The 22609-nt window shown below is 42.5% G+C and overlaps 1 protein-coding gene across 1 annotated transcript; it reads right to left on the bottom strand.

Moving 5' to 3' along the window:
* Window positions 1-1956: 1956 nt before the first annotated feature.
* On the bottom strand, window positions 1957-16934 carry LOC116512408 (uncharacterized protein K02A2.6-like). Its single transcript, XM_032222878.1, has 3 exons — window positions 16723-16934; window positions 4924-5098; window positions 1957-4392 (listed from the first exon to the last, which is right to left on the bottom strand). The coding sequence occupies exons 1-3, from the start codon at window positions 16932-16934 to the stop codon at window positions 1957-1959; spliced, it is 2823 nt and encodes a 940-aa protein (XP_032078769.1).
* Window positions 16935-22609: the final 5675 nt, after the last annotated feature.

The following is a 22609-nucleotide window of genomic DNA, read 5'->3' on the forward strand; positions in this document are numbered from 1 at the left end:
AAAAATCACATTGTTATATCCGATAGTTGCAATAATTAAATGCTAATAATAAGCTAAATATATGCATAGATATTCAACATGTAATGAGGTCACCTATGGGAATCAAAGGAAAGAAAAAAGAGGATTAATGATGTTTTAATTAAATATTTTCATTTCATATTTTTAAAATTGCCTAGTGAGGTCATAGTTCAAAAAATCAAGGATCATTAACAGCTCTATCAAGACCAGAATTATTAATATTTTAATCATTAAGAGTCTGTCAGATTCTTTGATGTTTTGTTGTCATAGAAAACTCTAGAAAGGGCATTCTGTAAAATTTATAAAGGTTTCTAGGCTTTAAAAACTTTCATCTTAGTTACTCAAATTTATGTCCTGGATGGTTTCTATGAATTCAAAACTTTTATTAAGAATAGTGAGCAACCAATAACCTAAATTATGATAATGGTTGAGACGATAAATTTAAGGAATGAAAAGGAGACAACAAGAGGAGGAATCTAAACACCATAACCAGTTAATATGATGTAACTCCTTACAGTGAGATTAAGATAGATGAAAATATTATTTCTATCTAAATGCATTCACTCATATTCATATTATAATCTTTAAAGCCATATCATCGGCAGCCAAAAGACACATTATCTATGCCATTTATCCTTGCTCTTCTGTAATTATTTTTTTATTGATTTTCTTCCCCATGGCTGATCGTATCATTCAGCATGTCAGTAGTTCTAAAGCAACAAATGCTTCCTTTATTCTCTGATATAAATATCACAACCCCCAGTAAACAGGCCTATAATTTTCCTTCCAGCCTACGTGACTTTAGTCTTCTTGCCATTTTGTATTTGACTTCCATCAGAAATTTTGAGAAATATATACCTTTCTTTCAAAGCCCCCCCCCCCACATTCTTAAATGTTAGTGGTGTGTACCAAGGACCTGTGGGTAGCCAGAAGGACTGAGGCGGAGACAGGAATAAAAGGCTAACAAGTTTATTCCCTCAAAGTACAAGCTAACAGTTCAGAACCGGCTTAGAACAGGAATGCCGCCGGTGCTCGTTGGACAGCTCCCTATTTATGCGGGAGCTGTCAAACGATCAGCCAATCAGGTGTCGAATTGCTTCCCGCTTAAACTCTTTGTTTTGGCGGCTGCTCAGAACATAACACCCCTCCCCTCTAAGTTCGCGCAAGCGTAGTCTTGCAAGTACGCTGGCCGCCGCCTGATTCGGCCGGATGCCCGGGGCACTTCTGCCCTGCTTGGAGGCTCTGGTTGCTCAGCCGAGGACCCTGTGCCGGAGGATGGTGATTGCCCGGGTCGTCGAGGAAGAACACAGGAGGGTGCTGGCCCACCAGGTAAGTCGCCGCTTCGGTTTAGAGCGCTGGCTGCCTGCTCTCCGGCGGCCTCCTCGTTTCTGGGTTCCCCGTCGCTGGTCGCCGCTGTTGGACTCGATGGGTTGGTCGGTGGCTGCTGGCGTGGTAGCACTGGGTGCCTGCTCCGCAACTGGTCGCAGTGACGTTTCCACGTTCTGCAGTCGAGGAGCCTGACCCTGTAGGAGCAGGGCCCGGTCTGATCAGTTACTATGCCCGGTAGCCACAAGGGATGCCCTCCATAATTGCGGGCATACACTGCCTCCCCTTGGGTGAAGGATCTCGTCCCTCCCTGAGAATCCAAAGGCGTTGGGATGGAGTATGCAGGGTGCAACCGGTCAAGGGTCGTTCGCAGCCGCCGTCCCATAAGGAGCTCGGCTGGGCTGGTGTTGGATTCTGGGGATGGCGTGTAGCGGTGAGCCAACAAGAATGCATCAATGCGTTCTTGCCAGGGCAGGTGATCCATTTTGGAGAGGGCCTCCTTGACGGACCGCACAGCGCGCTCCGCCAATCCATTACTAGAGGGGTGAAAGGGAGAAGTAAGGGCATGTCGGATGCCCTGGGAAGCTAGGAAGGCCTCAAACTTGGCAGCTGTTAGTTGTGGTCCGTTATCGGACACCAGCACGTCGGGTAACCCATGGGTGGCAAATACGTGGCGGAGGGTGGCGATAAGCGCGTCCGCCGTGGTGGAGGACATGTGGATGGCCTCGACCACTTCGAGAAGGCATCCACAACAATCAAGAGCATGCGGCCCTGAATAGGGCCCGCAAAATCAATGTGGATTCGAGACCAGGGGGAGGATGGTGGCTCCCACGTCCGGGGCTCGGCTTTGGGAGGCAAAGCTTGGGCGCCCTGGCATTTCGGGCATCCGGCAACATGGGCTGCTATGTCCTGGTCCAACTTAGGCCACCAGACATAGCTTCTGCCCAGGGCTTTCATTTGGACAATGCCGGGGTGTGCTAGGTGAAGCTGTTGCAGGACGGTAGTCCTCAGTGGGGCAGGCACCACGACGCGGTGGCCCCACAGCAAACAGCCGCACTGGACGGAGAGTTCCGGCAGCCATGATTTGAAGGGAAGAAAAATGGGATCTACGGGGTCCTTGGGCCACCCTCGCCTAACCCAATCTAGTGCCCGGGATATTACCTGATCCCTTGCGGACAACCGGGCGATGTCGGCGGCAGAAATTGGAAGGTTGAGGTCGTCAATGAGGAAGACGGGGGCGGCAGCAGCAGGGTCTTCAGGAGCGTCCGGCAAGGGGCAACGGCTGAGGGCATCGGCATGAGCGATCTGCTTCCCCGGTCGGTGCAGGAGCAGGTAGTCGTAGGAGGCGAGGAACACCGACCAACGCGTCATTCGGGGAGACAGCACCTGCGGGGCAGGGCGGTCGCCGGCGAGTAACCCCAGCAAAGGCTTGTGGTCAGTGACAATTTGGAAGGGGCGGCCGTACAAATAGTGATGGAAACGCCGCACCCCGGCCACAATAGCTAGGGCCTCTTTATCAATTTGTGCGTAGTTGCGTTCGGAGGCAGAGAGAGTGCGGGAAAAATAGGCAACAGGCACCTCTGCCCCACTAGGCAACTGGTGGGAAAGGACGGCACCCACCCCGTAGGGTGAAGCGTCGCAGACGAGCACTAAAGGCAAGTGCTCGCTGTATTGGACGAGGACGTCGTTGGAGATCAGGAGGTGTTTAACAGCTATGAATGTGGAAGCTTCCCGCCGGCCCCAGACCCAGGCAGCCCCCGAGTCTAGGAGACGGTGAAGTGGCTCAGCGACAGAGGCTTTATGCGGCAGGAAGACCACATAGAAATTGAGTAGGCCTAAAAAGGCCTGTAGTTCAGCTCTATTAGTAGGTGCAGGGGCCTCAATGATGGCTTTGGTCTTGGCAGCAGTGGGGTGGATGCCACTGCCATCAATGAGGAACCCAAGGAACTCTATCTGGGACACCGCAACCTGGCACTTGTCTCTTTTGACTTTGAGTCCCACTTGTTGAAATTTCTGCAGAACCGCCTGCAATCTGGCCATGAGTTCTTCTAAGGATGTTGCAGATACGAGGACGTCGTCAAAATAGGGGACGACGCCTCGGAGTCCTTGGAGCAACCGCTCCATCAAACTTTGAAAAAGTCCAGGGGTGATGCTCACCCCAAACTGCAATCTGCGGCAACGGAATGCGCCCCGGTGCGTGATGATTGTCTGTGCCTCAGCTGCTTCATCGTCCACCACCAGTTGTTGATACGCTTGTGCAAGGTCAAGTTTTGCAAAAATAGACCCCTCGCCCAGAGTGTGTAGGAGGTGCTGGACCACTGGCACTGGGTACGCGTTGGAAGGCAGGGCACGGTTGATTGAGCAGCGGTAGTCTGCGCAGATCCTCACGCTGCCATCCGGCTTAATCGGTAGCACGATGGGTGTTTCCCATCGTGCATGATCCACTGGCTCGAGGACGCCTTGAGCTACGAGTTTGTCCAGCTTGGCGTCCACCTTCGGCTTGAGTGCAATGGGGACTCGGCGTGGCTTCATTCGCACCGGCTGTACTGACGGGTCGAGGTTAAAAGAAACAGGTGTGCCTGTATACTTGCCTAAGGTGCCATCGAATACAGCTGGAAACTCGTTGACCAGGCAATCGAGTGCAGTTGCGCCGAGGTGGTGGATTCCGCTGACCTGCAGACCTAGGGACTGGAACCAGTCAAGACCTAGAAGGCTGGGCAGCCGTCCCTCGACTATGATGAGAGGTAACCGGCCGTCAAACCCCTTGAACTGCACTCTGACTTTACGGGTGCCAATTACTGGAATCAGGTTGCCCTGATAGTCTCTTAGTGTGAGATGACAGTCTTGTAATTGGCGTTTGGACAGCTGAGGCAAGAGGCGTTTGATTGTGCTCCAAGACACTATGGATGTTGCAGAACCGGTGTCGAGCTCCATCTCGCAGGGCTTCCCTTCTAACGTCACCATTAGTTGGATCTTCTTTGCAGATGGTGGCAAGAGAGGACCGTGGTTAGAGTTGCGGAGAATGGCATGGCAGTCCCTTCTAGCTTTCTTGGGGCCTTCTGTCCGGGGTCGATATTGCCGAGACCACTCGGCTTGGGATTCTGAAGAGGACATGGGCTGCGCTGCTCGGCACACCCGAGCGATGTGGCCCTTTCTGCCACACCGCTGGCAGAGGGCTTGCCTGAATCTGCACTCAGCTCTTTCGTGGTTGCCTCCGCAACCACTACATGCAGATTTAGGGTTGCCCTTCCGCCGATGCCAGCTCTTTCTGTTCGCCTCATCAAGGCGGTTAATGTCCTCATCGTGGGTTTCCGCATCAGAATCTTCACTTTCCAAGTCTGTCGGATCGGTCACTGTGTTAAAGGCATTGGCAGCCTGCGCGGAAGTGGCAGACCGGGCCTTCGCGATGGTAGCTAGGGAAGCAGCAGCCATCTCAGAAGCCCGAACTTCGTCAAAGGCGGTTTGGAAGGAAAGATCTGTTTTTGTTAGTAGCCGCTTTTGTAGCTTGAGGTCTCGGAGGCCACACACCAGGCAGTCGAGGAGAGCTTCATCGAGATCTCGGAACTCACAGTGCAGAGCGGCCGATCGTAGTGCAGCAACATACGCGCTGACAGACTCTCCTTCAGCTTGGCTCCGTTGGTGAAACGCGTGCCGGCGGGCTATCTTGGACGGGGATGGAGCATAATGGCTCGTCAGCTTAGCCAGCAGCACGGGCCACGGAATGGCCTTGATAGGCTCAGGAGCTGTGAGAGCCCTGGCGGTGTGGAAAACGTCTGTGCCACAGACGGACAAGAAAAACGCACATTTTCGCTCATCCGTCAGCTCGGTGAGGTCGTGTGCGACCAAAAAACATTCAAACCGAGCCGTGTAAGACTCCCATGTCTCAGAGCCATAGTTGAATGGCACGAATTAACGTGGCCATTCCTGTCAGAGTCAGCGACGTCTCATCGCGGTAGAAGTAAGCGCGGTTCTAGTGACTCAGCGAGTGACTTCAGCAGTAAGTGACTTCAGCTTATCGCACCTCAGTTTGGCAATCCCATCCTCGTCGCCAGTGGTGTGTACAAAGGACCTGTGGGTAGCCAGAAGGACTGAGCGGAGACAGGAATAAAAGGCTAACAAGTTTATTCCCTCAAAGTACAAGCTAACAGTTCAGAACCGGCTTAGAACAGGAATGCCGCCGGTGCTCGTTGGACAGCTCCCTATTTATGCAGGAGCTGTCAAACGATCAGCCAATCAGGTGTCGAATTGCTTCCCGCTTAAACTCTTTGTTTTGGCGGCTGCTCAGAACATAACAGTTAGGTTTCTTTTTTTAATTAACAGTAGCAATAGCATAATCTCTTTTTATGATTCATTGACATTCTTTGTCATTTTATGATTCATTGACATTCATTACATTCAATATATTTTTGTTTGGGGCATTTTAAAAACTATTTAAAAGGCAACAAGGGAAGATCTCGAGTTTCTGTGTAACTTACATAGATATTGATATGTATACAGTAAGAACCTATATTTAAATCTAAATCTAAATCCAATATATGTTTCTGCTACTATATCTCTAAGTAAAAGAAAAGACCAGCATATATCCCAGGTAGATAATTAATTAGATAATTAATATAGGAATTACTAACACTGGTTTGAAGTTGGCACTTAGAAAGAAAATAAAGCTGAGTCAAGGAGGAAGTGTTTATCAAAGCTATTCATCAAGATGATTATGTGGGACCCTTTTTTGCACAAATACAGAACAAAGAGATGAGTAAGATTGCAGAGGTGGGTTCCTACCATTTCGCACCTATTCGGTAGAAACCGGTTTGTCAAATCTACCAACCGGTTAGAAGAGGTTCCACCCAGTGGACCCGGAAAGCAGGCCACACCTACAGAAGAGGTTCCAATTTTTTTTGAAACCTACCACTGGTCCTGGGATATGATTATTCTACACTATCATGCTCATATTTATAAAACTCAGTCCCTCTGTGAAAGGTAAGGATGACTACTGCATTTGTGGTGCAATCAGAACATTGCGTGTGTTGAAGTTGTTTTAACGCAAAACCAAAGATGCCTTTTAAAAAACAAGTTACATCATATTCTTATGCATGCCAGGGCTGTGTGTGAGGTAATTTAAGGTGGTTTCTGACAAGTGTAGTCGGCATCTTCATAACCGGTCACATGGGCGGCAGCCACTACCACAAAGGAGGGCCACACCCACAGAGTAGGTTCGAACAATTTTTGAAACCCACCACTGTAGGATTGATATATTTTTTATCTTAAGGTTGAATTACTTATAATATTAAGAGAACTATAAAAACACCCTTCTAACTTGTTTAAGCTCCCAATGGCTTAAATAATGTATAATGTGGCTACAGAAGTTATCTCCTTTCCCCAGAAAGTGAAAACTCAGGGTCACCTATTGAATTAAAGATTGCATGCCTTAAATGTTTGCAGGGAAGGAACAATAGAATAACTTTCATTTTCCTCTACTCCCGTCTCGCTAGCTCCACCAAATTACACTATACACTATACACTCTCACTATAAATCCAGAATTACAATCTATTTGCTAATGAGAATTATTGACCAGAGGTGTTACAGAGGGGAATTATCACCATATTGTGATGGCCACCAAATAATTTATGACTAAGTTCATGCATTGGATGATGGTTACAAAAATGTCAGCAAATGTTCGAATATTCAGTTTCCAGTTACAGGATCATAGCCTTCTGATGAAATTACTCATTTGAGTACAGTAATTTGAGATAGAGGAATTCAGAATATCTGTATGTAAATATCTAACAGTATCAAAATGATACATTTTATGCAGTGGTAAAATTCTTTTTTTTTTTTTACTATCGGTTCTGTGGGTGTGGCTTGATGGATGTGACAGGGGGAAGGATACTGCAAAATCTCAATTCCTACCCCACTCCTGGGGTGAGGATATTGCAAAATCTCCATTCCCATCCCACTCTGGGGCCAGCCAGAGGTGGTATTTGCTGGTTCTCCAAACTACTCAAAATTTTCGCTACTGGTTCTCCAGAACCTGTCAGAACCTGCTGAATTTCACTTCTGATTTTATGACACAAAAATAGTTTGATTATATTCTTATATCCTAAGGGTGCTTCAGACAGAAACAATATTTACTATTGCAATAACAGTGCTTAAAAAAAAAGCAAAATGTGGTTATTTCATAGTGAAATGCTTAATTTTTGCAACTACTACATTAAAATGTAGAAGAAACCATAACATTTTTTCTTTTAATTATTGAGCTTCTTTTAGCCTGAAAACTGGAAAGCATGATTCATACCTTGTAAAATAAATTGTTCTGTTCTTAGTATTCTTATATTCTTGGTTGCTTAATACAGTTCTCTAAGATTGTTATCTGTATTCATGCTCAGATTCAGCGATACCAGATCATTTGCTTTACTTTTCTCATTTTTCTTGTTCTTGAGAAAGTAGAAAAACATCTCTAGTGCAATTTAAACAAATAATGTAATTGTTTCTAGGCATAATTGACAGCAAACAACGACTTTAAGAAATAAATTGAATAAACTGACTTTCCGTGGATAAACTTTACAACTTTCTACTTTGAATATAAGCCAATATTTTTGAATAGGATTAGTACAGTGCTTCGTTAGATGTCAAGCACAAAATTTTGAAATAGGTAGGAGCAAGCAGAGTTGTCCATGGTAAGGTCAAACTTGTCACAATGACACTGTGCTCATGTGATCTACCACTTTATTGGTGCTTTGTCTATTGATATTTCTAAAGCAAGGCTGTCAAACTTCTAGCTCGTGGGTGGATGCTTCATGCACTGGCCATGCCCATGCCTGGTTGCAAAGGGGAAAAAGTCCTGATATGTCACATGAGGTCACCATGACGACATGAGTTTGACACCCCTGTTCCAAAGGAATCGAAACTGAACAACCTAGTCTTTCCATGCCGTTTCTGTGTTGTATGTACCAGACTCATATGTTTTATCCTGGGCATTAAAGAAAGTATCTACTTGATTTAATTTGACTGAAAATACAGGTCTCCATACCACACAGGCTCCACTGGATAAGAATACAGCTTATTCTTCACTCACCTTGTTGAAGATGGGGTGAACAAAAGAGTTAGCAGGGAAATGTAATGTGAGCATTCAACCACAACATCATTTTTATGGCATGTTGAAATTCACCAGGAAGGTGTGAGAGAAATCTGACAATAAAACAGCGATAGTAAGCGTTCATTTGGCAAGATTATTTGGATAGAGGTATACATATTTTTAAAAAATACATGAATGATTCACAGTTTGCTGAACAGGTTAATTCACATGCTGTTTAAGCAGTGGTGGATCTTGCCAGTTTAACAACTAGTTCAGTGATCGCGTGCTTCCCGCCATGCACACAAGATCCACGCAGTTCTGCGCTTGTGTGCAGTTTTAACAAAACTTACCTTCCACATTACTTCTGGGGTGTAACACCAGCTGAGGCACAGCAATCCACTCTGCTGTACGAATTCCGTTGAGAGGATATAGGTAAGTAAAGCTCAGGGGTGGGCGGGGGGCCTACCTGATTGTCAGAGCAAAACGGTTCGCTCCCCAGCTGATCATACTGGTTCATCCGAACCAGTATGAACTGGCGAATCCCACCCTGAGTTTAAGGTAAAATACTAATTGGCTTTAGCTTTGTTAAACTTTATATATCAAGAGCCAAACGTGACTGGTGGTAAATTATTGTGCTATTATTAGTTGGAAACTGACTCTCTACTAAGGATGACAATAAACTCCATCTGGTGTTGTAGTATTCTGTTTTTACTAACATATAGGGATGTTTTAATAAAAAAAATTACAAATTATAGCTGAAGCAAGCAGGCAGGCAGCTCATTTCTGCAGGAGATGTTCAAAGATTATATTATTATATTACTATCCAAAGTAATTTACAATGATTCATTTCTAAGCTCTTTACTGATCTCAGATTATCCTGGTATTAACTGAGACTATCTGCTAAATTTATATTCTTATAAAGTAATCTAGAGCACACTGATTCAATTCATAACCCTAATGTATAAAACTCAAGTTTTACCTGGAGAATGTTTTTTCTGTTGTAAGGCTATACTGCCACCTGATGGATAAACACAAATCTGCGCCAAAAAGAATGATGCCAAGAATTAACCCAAAATGTCCTATACCTTACAGAATTTCATTGAAGTGCGAATATGATGTATTCAGTATTAATTATAAGTATACAAGTATGCTTGGAATGTTCCATACAAAATATATAAGTGCATTATTTTAAAACAAGGAGCAGGAGGCTTCAATACTAGTGAATTTGCTTACATTGAAGATAATAAAGAGATTCTCACACATGTTGAAAAGAGAAGATTTTAAACACTTCACTTTATAATTTTTGCATGTTTAAAATAAGGGGATACCTTTAGCTTGCAGATAGACTCATATTCAGTCCATTAGACGCTTGGTTAACTGAATTATCTGATTCACAATATTGTCATAGTCCTTCAGTCCATCTTTTTCTGTTCAGAAAAGTATTAGGGGCACAACTGTAGGAGATAACCAAGCTGAGAGAGGGGTCAAATGTGTCATCAGTCATGAATCCCTTGGCACCCCCAAGAGATCTAAGTCCAGCTTACCTTGAATTCCTTCAATCCTTAACTACTGCCTATTTCTTTGGCTGTTATTTGTTCACATTCTTGTAGAAGCTTAAGCTTGCAATAAATCATTATTCCCTTGAACTGCCTGGACCGAGTTGCCTGGCACTGACAGCTAAAGGGGATCAGTGGATTACTAAACAGTAGCATCAGAATGGAAGAACGAATCTCTTCTCTGATTAGCAATCCTAAACTTTTTTTTCCTTTGCAAAAGAAATTCATCTCAGATGTTTTAGAAGTCCTTTTAGTTTTGAGTTAGTTTATTATTTCTAATTGGGAGAAGCGGACAACATTTTGTTCTATATATTCTTTCCCTTTTTGCCACAGTGAAAGAAAGCCCTACTGGCAGAAGCTCTCATGGAGTTTAATTTGAAATGTGGACCTTGGAGAACAGCAGATGGCAGGAGAGATGATCATGTAATAAAACAGAGAGAGAAATTATGCACATTTTGTAATAGGTCATTTTAAGAAGACCGTATTTTGTGCGAGAGAATTTATTCCCAATTTGTCTCTCTTTTGAAGAAACCAATAAAATTGATTTCTTTCCCATTAGACAGAAGAAAGGTTAGAGGCAAATATAGAACTAATGTTCAGCCCAGCCTTATGAGGAGCATTTGGATGCATTGGACAGTCTGGATGCACAGCTGATTGGCAATTCAATGCTGTCCCCAGATGGCAGATAGTCTGGTGCTGGACAGCCTCTCTGGCTGAAGGGAAAGACCTTTGGAAGTCAGGAAAAAAACAACTGATTGGCTCCTGCTGGAAGTTCTCCGAGTAACTTCCTGTCAATTACTTCTCCTGGCTTTCCCTTAGTTAAAAACTGAGAAGATCCATGCAGAGAAAGGCTGATGAGAAGATCCATGGAGGAGAAATAGTAGTAAGAGAGAGAAAAGTGAAAGAACACAAAGGAAGTAGTGGGATCCTTCTGGATTAACAACCAGTTTGGTGATCGCATGATTTGCCTGTGCGATTTGCATTCGTGCTACGCGTGCATGTACAGTTTAAAGGAATCTTCACTTCTAGGTTTCTTTAGAGGATTAACACAACTGATTTTCATGGCAATCTGCTCAATCCTCTCCAATAGGCAGTATTGCAATTTTTATTTGTTTGTTTCTTCTGCTTTCAGATAAATACATAATACAAATATTATTTCCTATATTATTGATTTCCTATACTAGTCTATATCCTATAGAAAAGAGATGGCAAACCTCTTTTGGTTGCCGTGCCAAAAGTGGGGGGAGTGTGGAGGGTCGTGTTCCAGCATGCCACATCCATAATGCCATGAGTGTGTCCCCCCCCCCAGCACATGTGCCTGCACATGCTCAGCGACACCCCCCTCACTTTTGCCATGGTTTTTTCACCTTCCCCACCTTCCTTATTATTTTTTTCATTATTTATGATGTTGTATAATGATGACTGGAGTGGAAAGTGGAAAAAAATCTCAAGAAGAATGCAACAATTATCCACTTCTGCAGTACTGCCAAGAAAACTGTATGATTGCATGAAGTCAGACATCAGGTTCAGCTTCCTAGCATGTTACTTTGTACTATGCATGGGTAGTCTGAAGTAAATCTCACTGAATTCAGGTAGAATTACTCCCAGCTCAGGTAATTGTGTATGAGGTAGAATAAGGAACAAGGGCTATGTACAATGGTCAAGAAAATAGCATATTTGATCAGATTAAGAATGCCCGAACTCTACTGACCTTTTATAAGACCTAAAGACTTGTCTCTGTATGTAAGGGCTTCTGTCCCTGAATGTGGGAAAAAAACTGTCTCCAGACTGTATTAGTGATGTTGATTGTGATTTTTCTTCCTCAGTTTCTATGCCCTTTAATTTTTGTATGAATTGTGCGCCACAATTGTGTTTTACTTGCTATTGTTCACTGCCTGGAATGACTTGTTGAGATGGGCAGCTACAGAAACTGACTAATAAAATAACAAATAAGATGTCACATAAAAGCTTATGTCCTAGAATACCACTGGACCATTTTTTAAAAGCAGGAGATTGTAGACTAGCCGTATAGGTAGTAGTATGATCATGAAATTCCTGTCATATCTTGTAGCAAAATAAAAAGATTTCTCAGACAGGGTAAAAAATTCAGGAATAGACTGTTTTCTTAAGACAGATTCCTAGCTTCCTCTTTGGGTCTGTCTCTGATAGCTGCTCGACATTCTTTTAAAGCACATAAACCAAAAAGTGAACCACTCCTGAGACTTTCTGAAAGAATTAGTTCAATGATACAAAAAATATTTAATCAATATCTTCAAGTGTCATAAGTAGAGCTATGGGCAATAGAGTTAGATTTTGCATACCTTAAATCAATGGAATTAATGAAATGGTATATTGATTCCAAAAGAGAATGTGATGGGATAAATTACACCTTCAAACTGCTAAATATTCATAGATGGACATGATGTATTTTTATTCTAACTTTCAGACTATTTGATACTTTAATTCTCCAAATTCTCCCATACTAGCTTTGAATTGTGGGACATCATCAGATCCAGTAAAAGCCTACACAATTTAAAATTTTCCAACATGTTTCACTTTAGGCATTGGGAATTACCAAGAACACATGTAAGAAGGGGGAGGGAAGTTCAACGAGGCATTAATGAGTTCAAGACTTAGTGATATTTTGGAGGTTCCCCATAAAGCTTGTCTGACTACAGCAGTAACTATTAAAATATGTCTCCTTGTAGGATGACAAGACTGAATGTTACAAAGACTTAGGTATACGTAGAAAGGGATGGGGCAGACACACTATTCATGCTCACTTGATGAAAGGAACAGAAAAAGACAGCCCTGTTGTGCATTGAAATATCGCTGCAGACATTTCCACTTTCCTTTTTTCTCCCACAACTTTAAAACTATTCATCATCTTTGTCTGCTCTTTGGCTAGATCTGCCATACTCCCTGTATTTTGTGTTACTGCCTTCCATATCCATCCCCCCCCCCCGTACTTTCCTCAGTGGTACTTGAGCCCAGCCTTGTGTCATCCTTTGTCAAGTGAGCTACTTTGTCTGGCTCATGATAAGATATATTTATCAAAAAACGCTATTGGATCATCTGGCAAGCGCAATGAATTTTGCCAATCTCCTAGACCCAGCAAAAAATCAGATGAACTGGAGCTGTAATTGCAGGCAGGGGCCAAAGATAAATGCCTTTTCTGTCAACTGCCGTGAACCAGGCTGAATTGTGACCCTGCTTTTAGCTCATACTATCTTTACAGCTCAGATTGAACTAAGAATATCAGGAAAATAAATGTTTGAATATTCCTGTTCCAAAGTGAACAGTTGTTCATCTTTCAAATCTTAAAAACGTTAATTAGCACACTGTGAAATTTCATCTTTTCCAGTGAGAATAAGTCCAACTTTCTCAATCTTTCCACACGATTTCAGTCTTTGAAGCTTTTCTTCCCTCTGATTGTGCTTTGCTGCATTAATGATAGAGTAAAACATGAATAAACATTAAAATGCTTGGATCTTAGGACTTCAACTCCACCTCATTAATTCTGATATTCTATAAACTATACATATTTGCTACCCTGAATTCCTAATATTTCTGAATGCAGATACTATCTGAAAAAAAAATTGAAAGATGCCAAGATTTATTTTGTTCTCAGCTTTAGTACAACTTTTCAAAAGATCCCATTAAATTGGACAGAAATTTCTGACAAAAGTTCCCTACTACTGTATTTTCCGGTGTATAAGATGACTTTTTAACTCCAGAAAAATTTTCAAAAATCGGGGGTCCTCTTATACACCAAGTATATGAGCTGAAACCAGTGGTGGATTTCAAAAATTTTTGGAACCTCTTCTCTAGGTGTGGCCTGCTTTCCGGGTCCACTGGTGGAACCTCTTCTAACCGGTTCAGTAGACTTGACGAACCGGTTCTACCGAATAGGTGCGAACTGGTAGGAACCCACCTCTGGCTGAAACTGATCCTCCACCTGCATGCGTACACCATATAGTGTGGTTCTCCGTCCCCTTCCATCATCCCGCTCTGCCTAAAACTAGCGCGAATCAACCTAGGGGTGGAAAGACACATGTGCATTGACCAGGGAAAGCCCCAAACCAACTTCACCCCTCCCCCAAAAAGGCTCTTCCACGATCCAAAAAAGCCCCTCGAGTTCAGGAACCACGTGGCTGGTAGAGCGAAGCAAAGCGAGATGTTGTTTTCCTAGTTTCTCCAGCCCGGGATTCTCGCCACTGGCTTCCGTCTCTTTTTTTCTCCCTGCCCGGGACTCACCACTGTTGCGGCTCCCCTCAAGGCTAATAAAGGGGATCAAATCAAAGGCCAGGTTTTGTTTCTTTCCATCTTTGGACAGAACGGGAAAGTGTGGTCGCATCTTGCATTGCCTCCCTTTGGATAGCACTCGCCGAACCACTCTAGGAGCCTGGCTGCGGCATGTATTTTTTAAAATTATTTCGTGTTTGCAACAGTAGTGTTTTTCAAACTAGGCTGCATTAAGATGTGTTGACTTCAACTCCCAGAATTCCCCAGCCAGCGAGCCAGCTAGCCATGAACCATTCCCTATGCTGGCTGGGGAATTCTGGGAGTTGAAGTCCACACATCTTAACGCAGCCCAGTTTGAAAAACACTAGTGTAAACCTTCAGGTAGTGTGCGACCAAAGTAACCAAGGTTATCGTGAGTCAGTAATTTAATGATTTAGGAAACTTGTGACTGCACAAGTGATATGCTCCCTGTCTGATGCTTTCAGATTCAGCTGGACTGTAACACCCAGCTTGAAGGATTTTTATGGGTATCGGGATATGGTGAGAAGGAGTTCTTTAAAAAAATAAGTTAATTTTATTAAACATTGGCATTAAAATTTACAAATGAATGCTAACTAAAAAGAAGTAAAAAGAATGGAGAGAAAAATAGAAAAGAAAGAAGATAAAGTAAAATATATAAATAAATGACTTATCGGTGCATAACAAGAATATGCATTTTTAGTAACATATCGCTTTCTCTTAAAATACAACTAATAATACCTTCTTCCCATATCTCATCTCTTATTTGTAAGCAAGTGTAAAGGCAGCCATTTGATCCCAGTTAGTAAAAGTCCATTAAGGGTAACCAGAGATAGCTACTAATTTAACCTTGATCAAATAAAGCATTTTTATATTCAAATAACAGAAGAGCTGGAAGGAACCTTGTCCAACCCCCTGCCTAGGTAGGAAACCCTACAACCACTTCAGACAAATGGTTATCTAACATCTTCTTTAAAAACTTCCAGTGTTGGAGTGTTCACAACTTCTGGAGGCAAGTTGTTCCTTTGATTGCGGTAGCTTGCAATTATGATGGCCGTTGCTGACTCGCCAGGGAGTTGCTCTCCCTCTCTATTGTTTCTCATCTTCCCCCTATCATCATCAGTTCCAGTTTGGTTGACAGCTTAGAAAACAAACAGCATGGCACCCCCCTGGGTTTATCATCTTATCCTTCCTTTCTACTTTAGAGTGAATTAGGAAAAGTTTAATCCACTTGCAATGTTTTATATTACATGTTTGATGACAAACAGCCTTATGTTTATAAGTGACAGTTTTCCTGCTAAATACCTATTTGTCATAACCATTTGAATTAAAATTACCATATTGAAATCAAATCTGATGTTTTTTAATTTTTATTTGGTGTGCCTCGGAAGAGCGGTAGTCTTATATGGTGAGTATAGCCCAAACCCTATATTTTAACAGGAAAAGTAGGGGGTCGTCTTATACACCCAGTCACCTTATACATCAGAAAATACGGTAATACTGTCCTTTTTGAATTTAAGTAACAAATGAAAACGGGATGCGGTGGCTCGCTGGCTAAAGTTCAGGGCTGAACCTGGAATGTGAATTTTATCAGTAAAAAACTATTTCAGAGCTGTAAAAACAAATAGAAATGGCTGATGTAGATATATCTCTTCTCATACTAGCCATCTTGTGTACACTGTCAACTCCATGCAGCTGCTAAGACAGAGAAAGCAGGTACATGTTCCTCAGGAAAGCATTCTAATGTTATTTTGGGGTCCTGCAGAATCTTAAAAAGTATAATGCTAGTCTCTGCCTTAGTTAATTAAGAGAAAAACTCTTTGCAATGCTCTCTTACCACATTTTTCACTGAATCACCTTATTCCTCATTTTCCTGCAGTTCCAAAAAACATGAGAAAATAATTTCTTAAGACTTCTAATCAGTTAGTTGCACTATAGAAAAAGTGCAATATGTGTACAAGAAGAAGGACAACACACTAAACAAATGGAATTGACACAAAGTCCATCTATCAACCCCCAAACACTTACATTTATATAGCTATTTTACCCTGTGCATAAAAGGATTTCCGTTTCCATATTTCAGCAGATTTAAGGATGCTTGTAACACGAATGCCAGAATATTTAAAAGTTTAATTACATCTAAAAACCATGTGTCCCAGGGACATCCTTCCCAAGCATCAAAATACTGTGAGTCTTGAGACAAACAAAAATACCCTGATTCCCCGAAAATATGACAGGGTCTTATTTTCTTTTTATCTTCAAAATATGGTTTGGGCTTTATTATGGGGGGAGGGTTTATAGTTTTGGGGTTGCTGGGCAGCTGCTCTCTTGCAAGTGGGCTCCCAAAGAGCTGGGCACATCCTCATGGGTGAACGGCTCTGTTGCGCTGTCGCAGCAGCGCAACACAACAGCCATGAAGAGACCAAGCTCATGAGCAGCCACCTGGAAAACCCCCTTTGCAGCTGGGCACAATGCCGTTCACTGACCTAGGGGTATCGCCAATCCGTGTGAGCGTCTGTTCACCACCGGCTGGCTCCAGCAGCTTGGTGCCTTCCAAATGCCAGTGAATGACGCTCTGCACAGCTGGAGAGGAGGGTGCACGAGCGGCTGTTCCACTCTCGCTCATCCGCCTCCCAGCCTCAGGATGCATGGCCCAGCTCTCATTATGGAGGCAGGGCACCTTCACCACCGCCGCCATCCCAGCCTGGCTTTTTCCGTGGCTTCCAACCCGAGTCTTTCGGCAGTGGCTTCTCTGGGTGCATGCTCTATGGTTGTGGGCCAGCTGCCTGCAGAGCGTACAACCATAGAGCATGTGCCCAGAGTGGCCACTGCTGAAAGACTGGGGTTGGAAGCTGTGGAAAAAGCCAGGCTGGGATGGTGGTGGAGTTGCCCTGGTTCCATAATGAGAGCTGGGCCATGTATCCTGAGGCTGGGAGGCAGGTGAGCGAGAGCAGAACAGCTGCTCACGCAACCCCCCTCTCCAGCTGTGCAGAGCGCCATTCACTGGCATTTGGAAGGTGCCAAGCCGCAGGAGCTGGGTGGCGGTGAACAGGGGCTCACGCAGCTTGGCGATACCCCTAGGTCAGTGAATGAAGCTGTGCCCAGCTGCAAAGGGGGTTTTCCGGATGGCTGCTCGTGAACGTGGTCACTTCATGGCTCTTGTGTTGCGCTGCTGCGACAGCGCAACATAACCATTCACCCATAATGATGTGCCCGGCTCTTTGGGAGCCCACTCGCAAGAGAGCAGCCACCCAGCAACACCCCTCTTCAGCTGGGCACAGTGCTGCTCACCAACCTAGCAGTATCCCAAAGGCACCAAGCAACGCAATCAGCTTTGTCTCCTCCCAGGTTCCCACAGCTTGGCACCTTCAGGTTACTGCTAGGTTGATGAGTGGCGCTCTGCCTGGCCAGAGGTGGGCAGTTGTCCAGGGGGCTTATATGCAGGGGGAGCTTATATTTTTGCCCACCAGAAAAATGGGGCATGGCTGTATTATGAGAACATGTATTTTTGGGAAAACATGGTAGTTCTTACCCCCATGAGCAGAAACTCTGGCCAAACAATTTTGTCTATGTGACCAGAATGCAGCAAAGATAACCCTTAGTAAGGTTGAATTGTGAAAAGTCCAAAAATTGGCATACATTTTAGCAAAAGACAAAGTGTTTTTTTAACTCCAAAATTTTTTAAAAATGACAAAAGCTTCACTTTTGTAATTGAGCGTATAAATCAGCATTCCGCCAGATGTTTAACCATTAAAAATGTAGATCAAAGCAAAATGAGACTTCAGAAAGTGATGTTAAAAACAGAGGCATGCCTAAAACAGCAAACAACTGAAAAAGATCTCCCTGCTGCACTTACTGAGAATTGGAATTCACTGGATTCTCTTCCCATGCAAGCACACAGTGGTTTGTCAGAGGGTCATCGTGGGTTATTCCAAGTTATTCCTATTCAAAACCTGGGAAGCATGTTGCCAAAGAGGCAGCTTTAACAGCAAAGTGGGCTGTTTTTGGTGAGAGAAAAAATCAAGCCAATGCTCACCATGCCATATTCTGGCCACTTCGCCCTCCATTTTTGGGAGTCTTTGCTGAGTTATTTAATATTGTTGATAGAGGAATCAATGCAATGGCAAACAGTAGTGGTGTTAGTGAGTCTCCTTGATATTAACTTGTCCAACCTCTCACCATTGACTAGCACCATTGACCAGCATGTGCCATTAATCTTTGCACAGCTTCTGGTGTTTCTAGGGACTTCCGTTATTTCCAGGCACTTGATTATGCAATCCTATGGCAGGGATTCAAATACCTTCTTATAATCAACCCATGCTATATTCATATTCCTTCTCTTGCAGTTTTCCAACATCATCTTGTCAAATAGGAGCTGATCTTTTGTTCCTCTGTTGTTTGGGTATTTCCTTTGTGCTCAAGGGGAAAGAACTTGTTTTCAACTAGATGCTGTTGGTCTACATCAGTTACCACACCAAATAGCAATATGAAAGTGGTTGGTAAGCAGGTCTGTATTGCCTGGTGCTGCTCCTTCTGTTTATTGTTACAGTTATTAATTAAATGGATGCTGTCCAACTTTCCATGACTCTGGGTTGTTCATAACAATGGAGATTATGTGTAAATGTATAGTGATTATGGATTACAGCTAGCTGTAATTACTCCCAAATGTGAGCAGCAAACTTGTATCTTGTTGTGACTCCTTATGACAGGATTGGCAAAACAGATGTCATACACCCAAGGAACATGGAATGGGTCAGCAGAGTGATCATGGCTTGGAGGCAAAAACACCTTGATAGATGATTCTGATCTTATGGTTGAAGATTTTGTTGCAGGTGCTTCAATAGTAAGGGGGGACTATTGCTCTGCTACAGCTGAATTGTCTACATGTGTGACATCTCATGGGAGAACTGTTGCCTTATCAGTGCAGTAAATGGACATATTCTTTGAGTATAATCAATGGTGGTATAGAACACCCACATCAATGGATTAAGCACTGGTTACTTCTGGCCTCATTAAACTCTTGTTTTATATATAGTATATGGTTTTAGTTAATCCTTACCAAAGGGATAAGTAATGTATGGTCCATTTAACAGGACGTAGTGTGAATGTAACAGATATTTGTGTCTGTTGAGGAGAACTGCTGCTTTTCCTCTATCATTGTTGCTCTCTTAATAAATATCACCATACAATACTTAGAGCATCCCACACCTTGGTGCCAATAGACATACAACAACTTTATTGCTTTTTATAATAATGTGCTAATATTATACTGTGCTATACTCACTGATATTCCCTTTTCTGAAACCCAGTTGATAGGTGTGGCAGAGTGGATTTCTGCACCTCAGCTGATTTCATCCCCAGCAGTAATGCGGAAGGTGATTTCTCTGTAAACTGTGCACAAGTGAAGCAAGCAGGTGCATGTTCAGAACCTGCTCAGCAAACCAGTGGTTTAACCAGTAGGACCCCACTCCTGTGTACATCCTCTCCTATGCTTGTTAAGGAGCCCTCTTGGCACAGTGGTTAAAGTGCAATAATGGAGGCAAACTCTGCCCACAGCCTAGAGTTTGATCCTGATGGGCTCAATGTTGACTCAGCCTTCCATCCTTCTGAGGTCAGTAAAATGAGGACCCAGATTGTTGGGGGCAATGTGCAAAGTCATGTTTATTGTAAACTGCCCAGAGAATGCCATAATGCAGGGTTCTCCAACCTTGGCAACTTTAAACTTGTGGACTTCAGTTCCCAGAATTCATCAGCCAGCAATATCATAAATACTATAGCTATTGCTGTCGTAACGGCAAAAATATAGAAAAAATCATAGATTGCACAAATTTAATGTGTTGCAATAACTAAACCTGACATGATGTATTTTCCTTTGTTCTTTTAAAAATAGCCAAGAAAGTTAAAGATCATGGCTATTTCTAATTATCATTAACTGAATAAAGAGAGAGAGGACCTTTAGTTACAAATAATTCTTTTGAAGGTTGTTAGATATCAATTTATCCTGTTAAAGTCCTAAAGTGCAAGCCAATGAATCTAGGAAAGTAACAAGGTTATGTTTTCAATTAAACAATATTTCCTTTTTTTTCACAAATATTCAAAATTAGTGGACGTTGAGATAGATTGCAGTGATTCTAAAAATCAACTTTTATCTGTCTCCTAATGTTTTGAAATTTAACTCACAATATTCTTTGCTTGCTAGCCTCTTATTTTCCTATGGAATGATGTGTGTGTGTGTGTGTGTGTGTGTGTGTGTGTGTGTGTGTGTGTGTGTAGATTCTATCCATTAATGGGATTGATGGTGCCATTAAGACTAAACCATCAACTGCAGATCCACAGTTGGTCAATCCAAGGTCACAATATGCTGTATCACATATATTTCTAAAGAAATCTTGTCCTCATTCTCCTCTTTCCTTCCTGGGAGATGTTCTAGAGCAGGGGTGTCAAACTCATGGCGTCACATAACACATTGGACTTCCTACCCCCTTCGCTAAAAGAGATATGGGGCATGACGCATGTGGCCCACTGGCCCGGGAGTTTGACAGCCCTGTTCTAGGGGAAATAGGAAAGAGAAACAACAATGAAGCTCTACTTCTTCCTTCCTTCCTTCCCTCCCTCCCTCCTCCTCCCTCCCTCCCTCCCTCCCTCTCTGTGTAACTGTGGTCAAGATGTATGCATGTGGCCAGAAGACATTTTCCCTGTGAAACCTGACAGCACTATTGAATTAATTCGATTTTGGTGCCAGTCCACATACTTTTTTTTGTTACCTAATATGCCTCCTTTAACTCTCTTTCTAATTGTCTGCTAGCCCTAATTGCTCCTCCAGCTTTCTTTTCTTCTAATAAATGAAGAGAGGAATGGCAATGTCTTCATTTTACTGTTGGAGTTTTATGCAATTCACCTTTTCAGAAAATAATAAACAATTGACAATAATTCTGCTTACCTTCCCTGGCCTAGGGACAGAAAATTCGGCTGAGCCAGGGACTCTGCTGAAAACCCATTTGACCTACCCTTCTGTGTCCCCTGGTGGTATTAAAAAAGAGGAAAAGCCACAAGAGCCAGCAAATAAGTGAGGGCACACTGTTTCTAATGTAATTGATGAGAGGATATGAATGTGACCTGGGGGGAAAAAAGAGTCACATTTCTGAAAATGGCCCAATTTAAAATCAAGCCAGCATAGCTCCCAAAGGCATTTTTGGATGCCATTGTAACTTGCTTGCCAATCGAACACTTATATTGCATTTGCATTTGCTAATGTATTCTCTGAATTGACTCAACTCTGGAAATACAATAGTAATAAGTCATCCCTTGAAAAAGTTAAGATGAAATATTTTGGATTCAGCATAATTTTGAATTTTAAAGGAGCTTTCTTGCTTGCTCCTATTAACCTTACAATCTATGAAAGTTCAAGGCTCGATTTCTTTGAACTTGAAGCATCTCCTGGTGTGTTTTGAAATTCCCTCTCGGATTCATTATAGATGAAAGAAACTTTGCCACTTTTTTTTCCTTGTGACAAAACCCAAATGGTATTTTTAGATTTCTGAATTAATATTAAGTTTATGATCAACACTGATACCTTGACGTTTTATTCTAATGCCTTTTCCATATAATTTGGGAAAGACATGTGACATAAATTAGAAGGTGTGGAAAAGCCTGTTGCATTGCTTTTAAGTCTAAATGTCAAAGGACAGAATAGCTTTCTGCACCAAATGTAAACTGGGGTAGTAAATCGATAATTAGTGGAACAATAATATTAATTTTGAATTCTAAAATGGTTTAATTTATGCCACATATCATACATGTTCTCCCTTCTCACCTAGGTTACAGACTTTTTCAGGTGTGGGCCAAATTGCACTGATACTTCAAAAGGTGATGTTTATTTTCTTTAATCTTTTTCAAGTTTTTAATGGGAATACTAAAAGTAGGCTTTTATTTTATTTATTTTAAAAAGGAAAGAAACACCACACAGTACTGATGCAATTAATACCTAAATAGTTTAGGGACATGCCATGCTGTCAGAAGCCCATTTTTCTTTCAAAAGAGTTAAAGTTTTTCTTGTAGGGTTTCAGGCTTATAGAATCCACCCCATGAGGTAGTTTATTAGCCCCTATTCAACATTTTAAAACAAATATCAAAATGTGCCTTCACCGAGCTAGATATTAATTTATAAACAGGTTCACTGAATAACAAAATAACAGAGAATAACAGAATAACACTCTCCATTTAAATGTTTTATTTTTTTTGTTTTTTAGCCATCTATCAAAATAGAGAGATATGGTATAAACGAAGCAACCAAGCAGCCAAACATATATACAACTAGTTATCTCTTAACAATTGCCCTTTTCAACAACCATTTGAAGTTACAACGATTCTCAA

Source organism: Thamnophis elegans, chromosome 8 (genome assembly GCF_009769535.1).
Source record: "Thamnophis elegans isolate rThaEle1 chromosome 8, rThaEle1.pri, whole genome shotgun sequence".
NCBI lineage: Eukaryota > Metazoa > Chordata > Lepidosauria > Squamata > Colubridae > Thamnophis > Thamnophis elegans.

Coding starts and splice junctions, on each gene's coding strand:
- LOC116512408 (XM_032222878.1), bottom strand. CDS start 16,934: ATGGCGGCGGTGGTGAAGGTGCCCTGCCTCCATAATGAGAGCTGGGCC. Junction 5,099..16,722: donor CGGATTGGCGATACCCCTAG/GTCAGTGAACGG, acceptor CCACACCGCCAG/GGCTCTCACAGCTCCTGAGC. Junction 4,393..4,923: donor TTGCTGCACTACGATCGGCC/GCTCTGCACTGT, acceptor GAAGGCCCCAAG/AAAGCTAGAAGGGACTGCCA.